Here is a 19,263-nt window from a genome sequence, read left to right as displayed (position 1 = left end):
CAAGCAAATAATATAAAACAATTTATTTCACAACAAGAGAGACGCTACTAATAATTTAGCATGCACTTTTTATGACTGTTATATACATACAGTATAGAAAAATAATTCCAGCTGAGTGATGGGATGCAATCTGAATAAAAATAACTAAAAATGACAAATAACTGCTGGCTATTTTTTTTTTTTTTGTGATATTTTAGGAGTATTGCTGAGATTAACTAATGAAGTTTGTAAATTCCCAGGCCACTAAAACGCATCATCCGACCATGCAGCGCGTCCCAGTTTACCTGCAGCGGGATGAGGCTTTATGTTCACGTTTATAGCCCGTTATATGACTCAACTGTCTATTGCTGACATACAGAGAATAATATCTCATTAATTCTGGAGTTTAATGAAGAAGAACATGCAAGAATAGAGTTTATTACAGATGAAGCGTCTCCTCACGGCTGCGGACTGACGTCACTGTTGTGATTCCGCTCATCGTCTGTGGAACAGTCTGATGAGTTGTACAGATATTTTTCATCCTCGTCGTCGTCACTGTCCCTGAAGTCTCTTATCCTGCCGTTTTTTGTCTCTGTCTTGCTGTGATAGTCCGACTGTTGGTGTCCGTCTGACTTGTCCTGTCCACCTTTGGCTCCTTTCTGTTTCTCGGCCTCCTGAGCGGCCTGTTCTTTGGCCTTCTTGCTTCTCTTCCACTTCATGCGGCGGTTTTGGAACCAGATTTTAACCTGGATTAAGAAAAAAATGTAAAACATTACATTGCATCAATATTAGGTCTTTAAAAAAAATGGTTTTCTACTTTGACCATAAGCAGCTGTTTCTTCTTCTTCTTCTTCTTTTTTTTTTTTTTTGAGACATCTACATTTTTTGTCCATTAATAGATAGTTGAAGTTAGATTTGTGATTGACAGTTATCATTTTGACCCTGACCTTTAAAATCTTGCAAATACATTTTTAAAACTGTTTCTCATAAAACATTGATATGCAAGCATTATATTTAGCAAGAAAAAATATTATTGTGTTAGTCTTTTGGGTGTTTTTGGAGTCATTATCTGCTGTCTTTGTTGTCTAGTGTATTTTTCTGTAAATGTATATGTTTTTATTTTAGTCATTTTGTACATTTACTTGTACGAAATGAGTGCATATGCAAACATTATATTTAGCAAGAAAATTATTATTACTATAATAATAATAATAATAATAATAATAATCATTATTATTATTATTATTATTATTATTATTAGTAGTAGTAGTAGTAGTAGTAAATAGATAAATAATACATTATTTATATTTTTTAAAAGGTGTATTTCGTGTTATTGTATAGAAAAAAAAGAAAACTTAAAATGAAAAAACTGAAAAAAAAATTAAGAAAATTTAAAATATATATACTATTTTTTGAGTCATACTCACTAAATTTCTACATTGTGCGCAAGCCTATTATGTGCTACAGTATACAAACTCTATGTTGCAGAAAATTGTAAAAATAACAATACCCAGGTATTATTATTATTATTATTATTATTATTATTATTATTATTATTATTATTATTATTATTATTATTATTATTATCACTGAGCACAAAACCAAAAAACAAAACAAAAACAAAAAAAATATAGTTATAGTGAAGGTCTTGCCACACATTGCATATAAAATTAGAACATCATACAGTGCGATATAGAGGTTCTTTTTGTTATCTCTTTATCTATATCCTTAAAAACACACTATAACTTGGTTTTTTTGTGTGTGTGTGTTTTATTTTGGGGTTTTTTTTTTTTGTACCTGTGTTTCCGTCAGCATGAGGGAAGTGGCCACCTCAAAGCGCTTCGGTCGGGACAGATACTTGTTCAGCTTGAACTGATGCTCCAGCTCCAGAAGCTGCTGACTGGTGAAAGCGGTCCGTGGTCGTCTGCACTTTCCCAACAGGTTGGACTGCGCTTGACCTGCATCATCCAAAAATATTAAATACACACAAAATGTCACCATTTCTTTAAATGAGACAGTTTCAAAAAAAAAAAAAAAAAAAAAATAGAGATTATATATCCATTAGCTAATCTGCTTTTGATGCGTCATATGCAAATATATACATTTTTAAATTAGTATTCTCTTTTTTGAATTTTTACTATCTGGTTCACACATGAATATGTCCATAGACGAGCTATTTGTCACTTCATTTTTGAACAAATCTGTCAAAGCCAGAAGAAACAAGAAGGCAGTATCTGGTGAGCAAATAGCATGTCGCCTGTGGGTTTCACACCCGTCTGTCACTTTCCCACTGTCCATTATCTGTCCATTTTAGTTCCTCTCAGAAAACCATCATCGTGACAGCCTCTCCATTCAGTCTTGTCCTGTATGCAGTCTCCATACTAGCATCAAGCAGGACTACATTTTGCATGAATAATATTTTCTATGGATCAGTACCAGAATATATATATATATATATATATATATATATATATATATATATATATATATATATATATATATATATATATATAATTGAAAAATCCAAGACCTGTCTTTGCAGATTTATCAGAAATCAAACATCTACTCACTGTTGAAGTCAGACATTTTCGGAAGCATCATCCCAGCCGTGGACACACGGAGCCAGTGGTCCAGCTGGAAGGTGCTGGCGGTCAGTTTAATGGGATCGCTGGTGTGGTGGTGATGGGAGCCGTGGGGATATGAGTAGGACAGAGCGGGGTGTTGGCCTGCGAGCGCAGCAGCGGAGTACGTGTACATGGGGTGGCCATAGAGCGCCTGTGCGGGGATCCCTGCGGTGCTCTGCGGGTGTAATCCAACCATGCTGTGCGGGCTGTTCAGGAAACCCGGTTTGGGGATCAAACCGCAGCTGGAAATCCGCGGAGGAGACGGTGTCTCTGTGCGTAAAGACTCTCCGCCGCAGCTGGTGGCCGTCACGCTGGATGATTGGATGGAGGATGAAGATGAGGAGGAAGACAGAGACGTGACAAGAGCGAGAGGAGAGGTCTGAGCCTTTGGTGTATCGACTGCTAAAAGAGCATCAATGCGAAAGTTTTTGGATTTCTCCATTGGGCACCCGCTGCGCACTGGTCGCCCTCTGCTGCTGATCTACTGAAGAGGAAAAACTGTGCTTGTTTTCCCACCTCTGAAAAGTTGTGATCTGATCCGAAGTGCGAGAGAGGAGCTCAGTGTGACACTTAATTCATGTCCGATGGAGGTGATTGGTTGAGCCGCCGGTGGGGGCTGTCCCACACGTCAGCACTCACCCAAAAGCCTTAATATCACCTTTACGCACTGCTATAGGGAAAGGACCCAGATGTTTATAATAAACCATTTGCTTTGTTAATCTGCTGTTAATATTGAATATAAATTATCAGGAGGTCGTTTTCAGGTGTCCATTAAGGATTGTGTTTGGCACAACATTTCCGATCATTACAGCTCAAGATTTTTGACAAAAAAGTGAATACATGAATAAAATCACTGTGCTTTTTTTGACCATTTACTCTCAACACAACTCCCTTTCACTAAAACTCTATAACATCAAACATTATCACTTATAAACACAAATTAAATTTGCAGAAAGCTTTTATTTCATTGTGCCAAAATGGTACAACAACATTTGCGCTCAATTTCGATCAAATTTTAGTTGTTTTTAACAGGCAAAGATTAATTATGAACCTTTATAATTTTAGTTTTGATAGTGATTTTTCATAACCCATTTTTTTTTTTTTTTTTTTTAATGTTTGTTTTGTTTAGAAACCATCTTTATTTTAGGTTGCAATGAATGCCACGTGCTTCCAGGGCGCGTGCACATCACCAATAGAGGCCAACAGGGAAATTTCAGTAAAAGCCCTCCTTCTGTCGCCCTCCAAACGTGAGGGAGGAGAACAGACGTTCATCGGGGGTCACTCAAAGCTGATTAATGAACTTCAAAATGCTTTCTTATAAATGCATGCGGCTTTGGGTTACATTCTTTCTTATTGTATAAAATCTAAGTTTGATCATATAGGTTGACTTGCTTTGCATGAGTGGAGGCACGAGCGAACTGTCCAAAGGACACAAGTTGACACGCAATTTGTGGGCAGAAATTTTTTGTAATTGAAAATCTCAAAGTGTGATGAGGAGGAGCGCGTAATAGGCCCGTGGCTCCGGGTGCCTTCGCTCTAATAAGCCACTTAAAGTTAATGGAAGAGGAGGTCAGATGGAGAATTATTGACACCCCGTTGGCCTTAACCTGTCTACCAATAAAGCTGATTAGGTTTTGTCAATTCATCAGCTAACCGCGCTCCAGGGACGTTTATTTGCTCTGGGGAAATCAACAAGTCACCGGGTAGTTTCCAAGTAAAGGATCGCCGTTTAATTGTGAACCCTGATGATCATGAGCAATTACAGAATGATAACGGAGAGATTGATGTGGGCCTGGATGGAGGAAAGAAACAGAAAGAGGAATGACAGCTTTGCAATGTGGAAAAGCAGAAGGTGAAGATCCAGGCCGTATCTTATCAGTGCCAAACAAAAGGCGCGCGTCACAACGTGCGTTTATGAATTGTAATCCATCACGACTATTGTGTTCATAAAATAAGATGTGGACTGCATGGTGCATACACAAGTGGTAAAAAGCAATATAAGAAAAATGAACTGTTCTATAATATCCCTGTTGCCAAAAGGACGTGTTTTTGCAGCCGTAGGCAGGTGGTCGAATACTGTATATTATAAATCTGTTTGCAACCTTATTGGTCCCTTTTTGTCATTACGCGACTATCCCTTGGTTTAGGGGTTACCAAACAGGTACCAAACGTGTACCTAGGGTACAGGAGCACATTGGTACTTGGAAATAATTAACAATATTAGTTCTTTTTTTGTTTTGTTTTTTTGTTTTGTACAAATTCATCACAAACTAACAATTAAACTTATGGCTGCAGCATATTTTATGCTAGAGGCCTTTTTTTTTTTTTTTTTTTTTTACAATAGGATACCATAATTAGTTATTTGCTTACTATTGAAGTAATTACATAAAAGTTGAATGGTTTAAATTAATTTCACTTTAAATTACATTCATTGTTTTGCATTTGTATATTAAGCCTTAGAGAACCAATGTTCGAGACGTTTCGGAGAGCCCACTGTTCCACAAATGAAAAAGCATATGAAATTATGGAGAGGGTACATATGAAGAGGGGGTACACATAATTTGACCAAAATGCAAAGGGGGTACACGAAAACAATTGGGACCCACTGCTATGTTATGTATTGTTTATTTGTGTCACCAAGCTCGTCAAAACCCTTTGATTTAAGCCTTTTATTCGTCTATTTCTGATGTTTTGGCCATTTCAGATTTTGAACTGGGAATTTTCACGTATTTTAAAGAGTGCCACAATTTATTATGGATGGATGAGGAAAATGTCTGTGTAAAAATGTTTCCATAATGTTAGAAATTAAATTGACAAATATTTCTGTGTACCTCTCCTGAGACGTGTCCAAGTACATGGATGACGTACCTCTGGTTGGGAACCAGTTATAAATAGTTGTTCATTTGTTTTTGCATTTACTTTGATAGAAAATAGATTTGTAAAAGATCAAACCAAATTAAAAATGTTATTTTTTTTTCCTCATGTCAATATTTCTGATTTTCTTTATGATTTGAAGAAAAAATATCTCAGAATGAACAATAAACATATGTGCATAAGCATAACACTAGGCACAGGGACTGCCCTATAGGGATTTTACATGGCTTTTTTTTTGTCAGATCAGCAACACAAAGAGTGTATGAGAATATGGCCTAGGATAATATAAATAACAAGTGCATACACAAAGGTGACAAATGATTAGAGGCATGCTTCTAACCATTTGTCACCTTTGTGCTGCACCAGAAGCAGCATTTATAGCTTTTATGTTTACCCTGGGTGCATTACTATCAGTCAAAATAAACAAAATTAGTCAAAAACAAGAGTGTATGTTCATTTTAGTTTATTGGTATGCCTGTTCATTTCATCATTAAAGTTTTTTAACTTGTCAAAATAAAACCAACATGGGTTTAAGAGTCACATAATGAGCATCCTGCTTTATATTCATGAATATACCGCAAGTCATTTACATTTGAGCTGATTGAAACATATTTTTGTTTCTATCACTCAGATTTTCTAGTTTTTATCCATCAAATACGCACCCGGACACCCGGGTCACAAGCCGCGGTGCCTTTTCCATCCTTTGGCCGCATCCTGCAGCCTTGTGCACCGCTACAAGCGCAGTGGATCCCCCACACCCCGAGTCTGTTGGTCCTCAGCTTTAATTTCATTAAGGAACCCACCATGAATATTTCTATTAAAGCAGCGGTGAAATATGGAGCCATTTAGTCTTGGCCTTCGCCGATCACACAGATTTATCGCTCCTTTTCATCACATAGAGGAGAGGAAATTAATAAGGCACCAGAGGTGGGACCGAATCCTAAAACCTCTCTCTTTCCTGAAAGCTGTTAATTTGGCCCGTAATTACTTTCACAATTAACTAAAATACAAATCAAAGTGACAAATAGGAATAGTTTATTTAATAATTACGCACCGTGCGTGCGTAGAAAAGGGAGTGATCTTTGGATGTAGGCTGGCCTGGTTCGACTCATATTCTGTGTTCATGACAAGAGCAAAATAGCTTTTAAGTACATTTACGCCTCATCATCATTGAGAGACACACTTTTATATTTCAGCAAATTAAAAATAAAATAAGATTAAGATGTCATGAGATTTAAAGAAATTTATATTTGTCTTTTAGCTTTTTGGTAGAGGGGTCGTCACCTGATCAAGAAGTTTGTATAGGTTGAATTCCAGTTTATACCTGTCTACGTGTCGAAGTGTCCTTGGGCAAAATACTGAATCCCTAAATTGCTCCCATGGTCGACTATCGCCTTGCATGGCAGCTCAGTCCCATTAAAGTGAACGTGAGTCAATCAAGTCCATTTTCCATTTACCATTGTACCATTCATACCCAATTATATGATATTAATGAACTTCTGCATGGCTTTTCAAAAAATGCAATCATTTAGATACACTTAATATCATAGAAAATGTATTATTATTATTATTATTATTATTATTATAAGACAGACAAACTGCATCAGAGGATACCCCTTTTTCTAGAAATCCTATATTGTTACCAGGACTAAATGATAAATCTGTTCTGACACAGTATCTGTCCAGTATCCATTATATGGTATTTTATTTTTTAAGATTCAAAGGAATTACAACACTAATATTGTGAATAATGACAAGTTCTATAATTTATAAGAATGATATATCACCTCTGTAAAGGGGTGGTAAATAAATGTACTGGTTATAGATGAAAAATAACAATAAGAAAAGCAAAACATAAATGTTGATAAGTGATAAAAACTCATTGTTTAAATGTAATAATTTTGTGCGATACCTGATTTTTGAATTCTAGAGAGGAATTTCTAATGCAAAAGCTATAAATGTGTCTGTGAGTGTCCGGGTAAAGGAATATCTATTAGAATATTGCTATGCAAGATGAAAATGCAAGATATCTGTCTTGTTGTCAAAATTAAACTTTATTTTTCATTTTTTTTCTCCCTCCCCCCTTCAAATTTTACTATATAAGGACATTTTTAACTTAAAGCTTGACACTAATATTTATTTAGTCTAGAATTAAAAGCTGTAAGCGGTTGTAATCATCAAACTTTACAATTTTTCTCTTCCCATGTATAAATGAGGAAATGTGTTTGAAAAAAAAACCTTTAGTGATGATTTGTAGAATGGTATAATTTAAAGTTTCTATTCCTCACAAGAAGATAATGGTAGCATTAATGGGACCATTGTATAGAGTTTGCTTGTTCTTGCTTGTTTGGGTTTTTTCGCAGTTACCTCCTGACTCAATCCAAAAGAAGATTATAATTGATTTGCTGAAATTAAAGTTTTTTATTAAAGTTATTTATTTGATTTTTATTTAATTTGGTGACATTTTATTGAATGATTAGAGCAAAATTCAAGGATTTAGAAACACTGAGATTCTTTCAACACTTAAGCTTTTAAAACTCACTGCCATTATGTGATATAAGCATGGGAAAACTGTGAGCGCTGGCCAACATTGTTAAGTTTCATTACATTTGTGTATTTGAAGGGACTGTGATATCTGCAATTGAATTAGTTGTAATTTACACATTGATTCATGTTTTTATCTTTCTCCTGTGGGCCAAATTGGATTCACTAAAGGGCCGTAATGGAATTTGACATGTTCAATAGGGTATATTCATACCTTATGTAATAGCAAATAAAGTTCATTTCTATTTATTATATAAAATTCTGAGAAAAAGTGTATATAATCAAGAATTAAAAATTCATGTCACATTCAATTTCTGTTGTATTCCATCAGCATGGATTTTTGTTTCATCCATTCAGTTTTGAAGCTTGGTTACATGTAATGTAGTAAAAACATTGTAATAAACATATGGCTAGAATATATATTTATTTTTTTCATATGGCTAGAATATATTTTGTTTGGACTACAGCTAAACAACGTAGGTTTTTCTATTTTTATTTACATTATTGTCCACTCTGATTCGTACACTTTACAAACACGCTGAAGAAGGGCCAGTTTTGGCCCGTTAACCGTATGTTGATACAGCTCTGCTTTAAAAACGCACAATCATGATTTGCAATGAATCCACTGAAAAGGCGGGTCATAGATATTGATGACACCGCCTGTAGCCAACCAGCAGCCAGAAGCTGCAGAATCCGGAAGCGGCTACGTTGAAAGTCCCCGGTGTTGTGTTGATTTCATGAAAGAGGAGGAATAGAGGACCTGACGTTTTGGATCAAGCTCAGCAGTATTCTCTCTTTCTCACTTTATCTCGAAAGCCAAAGGTAAACCACCCTCAGGTCGTTCACGAGCACTGATCAGACGTGTCCTCTGCACGGAGATATGTGAAAAGCGGTCACAGGGATCGAAATACAACCACCGTGAAGTTAGCATGTCGATCTGCTTAGCAACCCGGCTAGTTAGCCACAGTGCTAATGTCCACCAACTATTGCACACATCTGACATTAGACCATGATATATTGCCGGTCAGAGTTTACTATATTCACATTTATGTTTCTGTTTTAGTGCTGGAAACCGCACAGAGCTTTATTTAGATAATGACAGCTGCTGAGTCATTAGCTAGCTCACTTCACCGGTGTATTGAATCTACTAGTCAACATGTTAAATAGAGGCTAGCCTATCTGGTTTTACTTTTCTTTTTAAATATACGTTTTGTTTAGAACCAATAGGAGGCGTTACACATATTTTGTAATTCGTTGCCTATAATTTAAGTCTATAAATTTATGAATAACTCGTCCTCGAGGGGAGAGTTGAGTTTAGAGCTTATTTTATTACTTCGCGCTCAGTTAAATACGCACTTTTCCTCGTACCAAGCTTATTTAACAAATACCAAGTAAACAAACGGACTCAAAATCTTCTGATAAAAGCTAGAGCTGTGACAATGTGATAAAACGTGTACGTTTTGTGTGAGGTATTTAGGATTTCCCATGACAAAAAGTAACCAGGCCATGTGGATACCAAGGAGTTTACAACACCAGTGAGCTAACCTAAGCAAAACAGCCAGATTGAGGTTTAGCAGTAGACATCAACGTTATTAGAAGTTTGTAATGAACACATACATGATAACTAGTGTAATCAGTTTCAGGTTTGCACTGAATAATTGTTGTTTTCAGTCTTTGTTTTTTGGCTGATCATCACTAAGACACTTTTTATTTGCTTTCACTCTTTTCCAGAAATCAGTGACGTGTGTGAATCGGTCAATGGGAAAACTGTGACAATGTTTAGCTTTGAGGGAGATTTCAAAACAAGGCCCAAAGTGTCACTTGGAGGAGCAAGTAAAAAGGCAAGTAGTGATGTACGCTTGTTGCTATTTGACCTCTGATAGGTAAGGTAAATAACATTTATGACCACTTTATTATGGCAAATGTTGGAGACCTGCAAAGTAAGTGAATTATTTCTAATGAAAGTGAATGATGACTGGATTTGTAATGGTGTAGTCATGATGAACCAGCATTGAAATTATGTACGACTCATATTTTTTGACACGTGGGGAGAAGTAGTGTACCATGTCAATCCCATAGTCCAATCATAGCTTAAAATGACGACAGACGGTTTTCAACGACATCACTTTATGGGCAGTAACCCGGATTTGGTTCCCGTTTTGAATCTCCAGAATGTCACGGCAACTTCTATCAGGTGCTTTACAGCCACTGTCACCTGGTTGTAGAGATGAGTTAAAAGTCGAGAATAGATTTTGTGTTGGTATAGGTTTGACATTTTACAAACATTTTTTTGCTTCTTTGTAGGAGGAGAAGGCATCTCTCCTGCACCGCACTCAAGAAGAAAGACGGAAAAGAGAGGTAATCTGACTATGGCTGTGTGTGATGAGAGAAAGCGATGATTAGCCGGTTACTCACATGACCCTTTTTGTTATATTTAAAGTTTTAAACCAATCCAAGAGAGCACATAGAAGTTTTCTCTTTAGTGCTCACAGTTAAGACAACCGGTATCAACGCTGTCATCATTTGAAATGAACTCATAAAAGGAAATTTTTGTATTAACCAATAACCATTTTTCAAACTTAAATATCATTTAATTATGTCTTGTTATTTACTTTTTTTATATACATGTTTGAAAATAAATAAAGTTCATCAATTAATTCAAAATGCACCTTTTGTTTTGATTGTATCTTCTGTTGATGCGTAGGATGAAAGAAGACGTCTGAAGAATGCTATTATTATTCAGTCCTACATACGTGGCTACCAGGACTTGAAACAACAGGTATGTATGAGCTGAAAGTTGTTTTGCACAATTCCCTAAAAATACAGATGTGACTTGAACACATGCTGATGCAGCATTGATGGTTTAGGGAGTGAATCTGTGCTGTCTTAGCTACTTGCATGTGCTTTCTAATTAAAGTATTCTGCATCTGAATTATTTATTGTTGCACATTCAAGCTGTGTATTTGGCATCTTTTTGAATACATTTTTAAAAAGCTATTCTTGAGGACAGTCTAGTTTGTTGGAGTCTTTCGAAAACAGAATCTCTCAAGTTGTCAGTATCATTGGTACCGTATTTTAGAAATACATTTGAACTTTTTCAACCTTTCACAGTGGTTTTCTATCATGAAAAATCATCAACATTTAGCATCTTACCTTGAGCTTCCGCTGGATTGCTTCACTCCTCACCCCGTCTCACAGGGTCAATCAGTTGGAGCAATATCACAGTGGGGGCCACAAAAATATGATTGTCTGATTCAGTGGCCACATTATCAACATTCATGACAACAAACACATTTTTGTGTGTGTTGTGATTTTTTTTAGATATTTTCTCTTAATTTTTGGTGTCATTTTATCTTTTTTTTGGGGAATAATTTTGTGTATGTTGTTTTTGTATTTTTGGACTAAGTTATATGTATTTTTGGGGTTTTTGGAATAATTTTTGTTGTTTTGGAATAATTTTTCCTTATTTTTATTGTTGTTTTTTTTTTTTTTTTTTTCTTTTTTTGAGTAGTTTTTGTTGTCCTTGATGTATTTTTTTTGTCATTTTGTGTGTTTTTGGGGCTATTTTGTTTCGGTATGTCCCGATCCGTTTTTGATATCGGTCAGACATCAGCCAGAAAACAAATATTGGATTTTGTCGGACTGCATCTAAAATCTCCAATATATATTATATTATATATATTCAATTATAGAATACTGTAGATTTTATGTTAAAGGTTAAAATTTATGTAACCAATTGGTTACTGTTGCTGACTATTCTGTTTGAGTAACATCACTTGATCAATCCTTTTCTAACATTCCGCACTACAAAATAAGTAATAAAAGTATGTATGATTCGTGCTGATATCATATCGGTATATAGTAAATTAGACCAGGGCCACATATAGCCTCCGGGCTGTTAGTTGCTAATGTCGAAATTAGCCCTTGCTACTAAGTTTTTACTTTGCTACCTCAGACTATTGCTGTACTTGCATGACTCCAGCTGCCCGTCCCTGCTGCTGTCACTCTTTTGCATGTTTGAATATTTTGGCAATACTTTAGATCACTTTGTGTCAACATTGTATTTGCAATAACCGACCTTTCACCTCCTCTATCCAAGTATGCCATTCAGAGGGCTCGATTCGACGAATGCGTCAGTCAGACGCAGGCCGGAGATACTCAGCAGGTCCCGGATGGTGCCAGTCTCTGCCTTTTGTCCAGACAACTCATATTTTTCTACAGACAGAATGTTGATGCTCATAGATTGGTGAGAGGAATAATGAACATTCACTTGTTTCGTAATGGCACAAGCGTTTTATAAATAGAAACCGTTATTCTAACCGCTATGTCGACCTGCGTCTCATTTATTTAGATATGGCTGTGCCAGAATCTGGTGAAACACAACAATCAGTTTGTGAAGCTGTTGCTGGGCCCTCAGAAACAGACATGTATATTCCAGATCAAGAGAATTTTAGGCTTTTGCTGCAGGTACAGTAACCATGGAGCTGATTGTTTTGTTGTTTTGATTAAGCTAGCATTACATGATCTCACTTGTTTTTTTCCCTGTCTTTTAGACTCCTGCAGAACTCAAGAGATGAGAGTTTAAATGTTGCCGTTCCCATGCGCATGCTAGAAATCTTTTCCTCAGAGAGAACCTATCTTCCCGTTATTCCAGATACTAACTATGTAGCTTCACTACTTGAGCAGATTTTGCACTATATGGTACAGAAAGGTAAGGCTTGCTCAGAAAAAAGTGCTAAGGTAACGAGAGATGGTGCTAGCCAAACTTTGCACTACAAACTAATATTGGAAGTTGTGCTGAAATACATATTTTATGTTTCTTTTCATCAGGATATTACAAGTCGCTGTATATTCTAGTGAATCACAGACTTCCATCTAGTCTGGAGTACAGCAACGCGCCGTCCATCCCTCTAGCGAGCACACTGTTGGAGCACATCCTCAAACCTCTGCACTTTACCTACTCCTCCTGCACAACGGGCGCAAGGTAGTACGACGAAGGGCGATAACATGTTGTTATACTTATTCCTTAAATGAATTTAGAAATCATTCTGTTAGTTTTAGCCTGTTTTGTGTTCATAAATAGAGGTGAAATGGGATCTATCATACGTATGTGTCTTTTGTCTCCATTGTGGAAAAGGGTTTGGGTTCACATTTATTTTAGACATGTTTAGATAATACATTATCCGAAATAGAGAAAGATAACCAAATGTTTAAGACGTATTCCAAGGCAGGGGTTCCAAACCGCACAAATGTCTGGGGAATTCTTTCTACAATTAGATTTTGATCATGTTTGTTACATTGTGTTACAAGCAGCTAAATTTGTGCACAAAGCGACGATTTTTATGCAGAATTTTTAATTTAAAAAACCAAAACATTTCATTATTTATTTGAGAAAATGAAAGTGTAGAATAGTTATTTGAGAAAATGTGTGGTTTTTAATTTGTGAAAGAGTAATAATTAATAATTCAATAAATCAATAATTGTTTGGGTTAATAAAGTCTGAAACGCTCAGTATGTCTTTTTCTCATGTTGAATTTTTTTCCCATAAATCGTCCATGAAACTGTTCAGGTAAGCTGAAGTGTTCTTTCTATTCACATGAGTTGGTGCTGAGGCAGTAATTGTCTTAAGAGACCAATTTGCAACAAGCCATAAAAAACCCTCCAGACTTGCTCTCTCGCCATAGCGTAGAACATCAGGCTGTTTGCTCTCAGTTTGAGACATTCTTAATAACAAACGACAAGTGGACTTCTTTTCTTCTTTGAAGAAAAGCAAGGCGGGAGTGAGAGGAACTTGTGTACACACTGACTTTAGCAGTTAATTATCTGACTTGGGCCACCAGATGTGTGTGACTGAGCCATACAAAGTGGCTCTGTTTGCAAAGACAATAAGGGAGACCTCACCCAGCAGAACGAGCAGGGAGATGTTGAAAAGCTGAACTTGTAGTTAATTTTAGAAGAAAAAAGGATTTTATTTGCACTCTGAAGTCCTTATTCTTGTCTTGTCTCACAGGCAGTTTGTCTTTGCGGCTTTTACCGAGGAGTTCATCTCTGCACCGTTTACTGAGCAGATCTTTCATTTCTTCATCCCGGCGCTGTCAGACGTTCGTTTGTCATTCCTATTCGAGGCCTTTCTGAGCTCCCTTCAGGCCACCATCGATTCCTCTTCTTCAGCACAGTGCCAGGCGCCTTGGCTCTTTTACTTTGTTCTCTCTGCGGGGGAGAACCGCTTAGGTGTGTGGATGAGAGACGCTCTCAAAAAAGCAAAACTTACCACTGTACGGTTTGTCCTGTACTAAAAATGTGTGTGTATAACAGGCTCCCTGTCAGAGGAGGGTCTGCTGCTGTACCTCCGGGCCCTGCAGACGCTGCTGCCTCTGCTGCCAGTGTCTGAAAGCAGCAGCAGGCCAGAAATTAATAGCGACTCCGAGGATGATGGTGATGGAAACATGCACCAACTGCCCATGCAGGTACAATCAGGGCAGACAGGAAAACATGTTCACACCCTCCTAGTCAGGATTTCTTTTATTTATACAAGGTCTTTTTAAACATTTTTTTTTATCATTTAACACTTACATTTTCTTTTTCCTTTTTCCCTCCCCATCCCACCCTATAACAGAAGGCCAGATAACTCAAGAATTACAGTTCACAAGACACACACAGAAAAGTCAACAAATGTCATTTGCAATCGCATTTCCCAAATAAGTCCAAAAAGGTTGCCAGACTTCATCAAATGTTTGTATTGATCCCCTTGTAGAGTAACACATTTTCTCTAATTGAATAAAGTGTGTGACCTCGTCAACCCAGCCTACATATGTGTATGGCAATGCGTTTTTCCACCTAAATAAAATCATCCATCCAGAAAGAAGGGTGCAGAAATCTATCATATTGGCCTTTTTCTCACGTAAATTGCAACTTCAATCTTGTTATTTTTTGAGAACAAATGTTTCTTTTTCCTGGCTCTCAGGATGACAGCAGGATCTCTGTGCAGCTGATAACTGAAGAGTGTGTCCACAAGCTGGACACTAAGCATCAGACTAATGCCTTGCTCAACCTGGTGTGGCGGGATTCAGCCAGTGAGGAGGTCTTTACCATGATGGCGTCCATCTGTCACACGCTGATGGTGCAGCATCGCCTCATGGTGCCCAAAGTCAGGTAAAAAACTAAGTTTCCAATTCTAAGCAAAAAACGTGGTATTTCTCAGGTCATCCACATAGTGCAGACATAGGCAACTGCTGGCCACCTGCGGCCCTTGCTCTAATTTTGTGTGGCCCCTAAAGTTAATGAGCAAGATTACTCCAAGAGCACACAAGATGACAAAAATAAATACCAAAGACAGCAACAAAAAACACAAAATAACTCCAAAAAACATATGCAAAAAAGACAACGACGAAAAACACATACGATGATTACGAATGAATTAATGAAAAATATACAAAACAACTACAAAAATGACTCAGAGAAACACAAAATACCTCATAACGCCAAACAACAAAACTATACAGAATTACAGCAAACTATGCAAAATGACTCCAAAAACGCACAAAACAACAGCAATACAATAAGCAACAAAAATGACATAAAGCACACAAAACAATAAATATATACAAAACAAAATGAGTGAAAACCAAAAAAATTCAGCAAAGACACTTAAACCCTTTTGTTGTTTTCTCTATTAATGCTCAGATTGGTCCTGATTCTAAATGACATGAATGTTGATAATTTAACCCACGGATCGGGAAAAATCACATTCATGTGACCCACGCTGTGATAAAAGTTGTTCATCTCTGACATAGTGCAAGCATGTGTCTTCGGATGAAAGCGTGGCCTCAAAATAAACATTGATCTATAAATTTATTAAAGGAAATAATAGAGTTCTAGGTGACTGTAAAATCAGCTTCTAATCTGGAGGCCCTATTTTAAACGTGGCCACCTGACCTAGAGAGAAACTGTCTTCATGTGTTTCTGCGCTGTAAGCAATAATGTAAATAACGGCGGAGTGAGACAGGCAGTTATCAGTGGTCCTCGCCCACTGGCATTTACAACCGGCAAAGGAAACGGGGATGTCAGGGAAGCTGTCAGCACTGGACGAGGGCAATTGCCTTTTCTCAGCTTGATTACATTAGAGCTGGGATGGTAGAAGGTGGAGTGGGGGACTGACTGACAGGAGGTGATCTAGTCAGAGCTTTGTGAATGGTCAACCTGCTTTAGTTAATTATTAGTAAAGGCAGATGCTTCCATTAGATTTGTGGTGTGTGTTTGAGAAGATAAGGCGATGTAAAGTGGAAAAAATTAAATCGAAATGATTGTAAATTTTCTTTATTGCCAGAGGTTTTGTTATGATTGAATCTTACCTAAATTTGGTGATTAAGACCCAATTTGGCCACGACTGAGCAACCATTTCACCCTCAAGTGTCTTGATTTCCAAAGATTTCCACTTTATGCCCCGAAATCCTCTATTCTTCATCTCCCAGCTTTTACCATAAATCCTGTCCTTTTGTCTTCCATCATTATCGGATATCTGTACAAAATAATTAGCTCGCCGAGAAAGATTAATCACTGCAGGAGTGGACGGGATAGCTTTACAAGAGGCTAAGGGGAGCAAATTGCATCCCGGCCTTGATTTAGTGCTCTTACAGTAAAAAGAGAGAGAGAGAGAGAGAGAGAGAGAGAGGCCGGTCACTTGTGCAGCCAGCCCAGCACGCTGCCTTTTTAATAAAATAAGAAAAAGTTAAATGTCTCGTCAAACTGCACTCAGTATTTTTTTTTCTAAAGGTAGCAGATTAAAAAAAGGTTTCAGATTGATCTGCTAATTTAGAGAAGAAGCTGCTGTAATTTCCCTGTCAGTGTCCAGCCTGAATATTTGCTGTAATGTTCGTTTGATGGTTTGCTTCCACCTAGCCTCACACATTGTTGCTAACAGGGCTGCTCTGATGAAAGTGGCCTACATTTACTTTTGAGTGCTTGCTGTGATTTTGGTGTTGTCGTGAAACAATGACGTTGATCGAGTTAATGCACGAGTCTGCAAAACAAATGTGGGTGTAGGTGGGAATCCGCTCGGGGGCTTTATGGCATCCAATCCAACCCGAGCGCGGCCATTATTTATTTTTTCTGCTGAACAAAGATTCTTTCATTACCGCAAAATGAAATGATGTGGTCATTATTCATCCAGCTGCTTTTCATACACCCACACATACACTAATACACATACAGCTCCCCCTTTTGATGTCTTGACTTTGTTTATTAGCAGTTCATTCCATGATTGAAAAGGGGGTTTGGGTTCTCTGAGGTTGTAAATCAGCGTGTCAGCTGGCATTTAGTGCTTTGTTTCCCATTTCAATCAAACACCCGCATCACTCGTTATGAGCCCACAGCATTACTCCTGAGCCTTGTTGCACTGACAGATGGCCTGTGTTTGGCTGCAACCATTTCTCAAGCTCGATTGAGGTTCGTCTGACAATCTGCGCTCAAAGGTCATTTCCACTTTGGGAGACATCTCATCAGATTAAATTAAAAATAGGAATATGAGTGATGAGTCAGATCAACAAATACAGTATTTCTGTGTTTATGCTTTACCCCTGTTACATAGTTACAGTTGACCTTTACTCATCGGCTCACGTATGAATGCATGAATCTGGCCTATTAAAGTCAGGCATCCGTATAGGTGTCAGTCCTGTCACTCTCAGACAAGGGCCTATTATATGCACAAGCACTTTATTTTCCTTTTTAGCTTACTTACCACATTATTGTCACCTGTACTTACCCTCTGTGTGAAAAGCCATGCAATTTAGGTTGCACACACACACACAAACAAAGAGCACTATCGCACCTCGGTGCCACCGCCTCGTTGAGTGCTGAGCAGCTCTGGCAAGTATGTGGACCCTCCTCAGTGTTATCATGTAATTCACTGTGAGTGTAGAAGCATGCTAGTGCGGCGGGGTCACGACGAGGACCAGCCCTCCCTTCCTCCTCCATCCTCCATTGTCTTGCTCCCCTTGGCTATTAAGTTAAATGGGGGGCTCCAGCAGGAAGCAAGAGGACTGTTTATGACCCAGGCCGGGCAACCTCGCCAGCAACTAGTTTACTAATGGAAGGTGCCTCGCCTAAATAAAGCTTAATGGCTCATTTAATCTCCTTTTGGCCCTCCCGAGGTATAAAAAGAGAGAAAGGCCAAGAAGATTCTTGAGGAAAATGTTTGTTAACAGTGTTGTTAATTCCCTCTAGCTTTTTCTTTTTGTCCTTCAGTTAATAGGACAAAGTTATCATTTGAGATGTATTGGCATAGACTCTTCACACTGATTGTTTCCTTTACGGAAATACTTTTCTCACACTTATTCCTTGGGTTTTAAATTATAATTATTGTTCTTTGCTCCTTGCAGACTTCTGTACAGCTTAGCTTTCAATGCTCGTTTCCTGAGGCATTTGTGGCATCTAATAACTTCCATGACCACTAAAATGATCACTGGGTGAGCTATAATATCCTTTTTTATAAACAGTATACTTTGAATCCTTTTCAGCAAATTTCCTCAGTGAGTAGCTTTAACCTTGCTCTCTGTAGGTCTATGGTGCCGCTGCTGCAGCTGATTTCCCGCGGGTCTCCGATGTCATTTGAGGACTCCAATCGCATCATTCCCATCTTCTATCTGTTCAGCTCTCTCTTCAGCCACTCCCTCATCTCTGTGCATGACAGCGAGTTCTTTGGCCATCAACTGGAAGGTAGTAAACAAACTTGTATTTTTCTAAAGGAAAGATAAGAACCAAATTCTAATGCAAACTTCTCACAATATTTACTAAATCTACTTAAAATGGTGCCAAAAAATTGTAATTTGGATTACTTTAGCTCAATAATGAACAAATAAGGAGATATCAAATGGCTATCATAAATATTTCAGATATTTTGATAGGGTACACACTGTTTAATTTCTTACTAAGTTACTGGAGTTCATACTGGCAAAAAAATACAAAGACAAAGGTGGAGTGATACGTATTGGTGTGTGTAGTGACTAGCCATAGCCTTATAAGTGAACTGCCCTGTAATGTAACAGATGTGGTCTGCCATCTTTTAATGTTCAAAATTATAAAAATTTTATCAAAATGAAAAAAGTTGCGATGAAAAGGGAAAACACTTTCTACAAGCCAAAAAGTTGTGGACTTTTGCTACACTAACTTTCTCTTTGAGCATGGATATGATGCGTCTTTGTTCTTGTTCGCTGAATTCTATGAAGTAAAATCAAACCAGTGAATC

The 19,263-nt window shown here is 37.5% G+C and overlaps 2 protein-coding genes across 2 annotated transcripts in view; one reads left to right on the top strand and one right to left on the bottom strand.

Annotated features, from left to right (window-relative positions):
• Positions 1–278: 278 nt before the first annotated feature.
• Positions 279–3,108, bottom strand: mnx1 (motor neuron and pancreas homeobox 1). Its single transcript, XM_028434781.1, has 3 exons — positions 2,550–3,108; positions 1,777–1,937; positions 279–725 (listed from the first exon to the last, which is right to left on the bottom strand). The coding sequence occupies exons 1-3, from the start codon at positions 3,043–3,045 to the stop codon at positions 438–440; spliced, it is 945 nt and encodes a 314-aa protein (XP_028290582.1). The 5' UTR covers positions 3,046–3,108; the 3' UTR covers positions 279–437.
• A 5,601-nt stretch (positions 3,109–8,709) lies between these two features.
• Positions 8,710–19,263, top strand: part of ube3c (ubiquitin protein ligase E3C) — a 31,111-nt gene continuing 20,557 nt past the window's right edge. The window contains exons 1-13 of the mRNA XM_028434600.1: positions 8,710–8,843; positions 9,753–9,862; positions 10,326–10,379; positions 10,726–10,800; positions 12,121–12,267; positions 12,373–12,488; positions 12,575–12,732; positions 12,852–13,005; positions 14,032–14,252; positions 14,337–14,488; positions 14,986–15,173; positions 18,398–18,484; positions 18,577–18,734. Of these exons, the coding sequence (XP_028290401.1) occupies positions 9,797–9,862; positions 10,326–10,379; positions 10,726–10,800; positions 12,121–12,267; positions 12,373–12,488; positions 12,575–12,732; positions 12,852–13,005; positions 14,032–14,252; positions 14,337–14,488; positions 14,986–15,173; positions 18,398–18,484; positions 18,577–18,734 (1,576 nt within the window). The 5' untranslated portion in view covers positions 8,710–8,843; positions 9,753–9,796. The remainder of the gene's footprint in view (positions 8,844–9,752; positions 9,863–10,325; positions 10,380–10,725; positions 10,801–12,120; positions 12,268–12,372; positions 12,489–12,574; positions 12,733–12,851; positions 13,006–14,031; positions 14,253–14,336; positions 14,489–14,985; positions 15,174–18,397; positions 18,485–18,576; positions 18,735–19,263) is intronic.

Source organism: Gouania willdenowi, chromosome 20, assembly GCF_900634775.1.
Source record: "Gouania willdenowi chromosome 20, fGouWil2.1, whole genome shotgun sequence".
NCBI lineage: Eukaryota > Metazoa > Chordata > Actinopteri > Blenniiformes > Gobiesocidae > Gouania > Gouania willdenowi.
Note: the sequence above shows the minus strand (reverse complement) of the source record. Positions and strands in the feature narration are given on the sequence as shown.

Bases quoted from the DNA above. Each gene is read 5' to 3' on its own strand.
- mnx1 (XM_028434781.1), bottom strand. From the start codon at position 3,045: ATGGAGAAATCCAAAAACTTTCGCATTGATGCTCTTTTAGCAGTCGAT. The intron at 1,938-2,549 runs GTGAGTAGATGT...TGGATGATGCAG, and splicing joins GAAAATGTCTGACTTCAACA to GTCAAGCGCAGTCCAACCTG. The intron at 726-1,776 runs GTACAAAAAAAA...TTCTTAATCCAG, and splicing joins TCATGCTGACGGAAACACAG to GTTAAAATCTGGTTCCAAAA.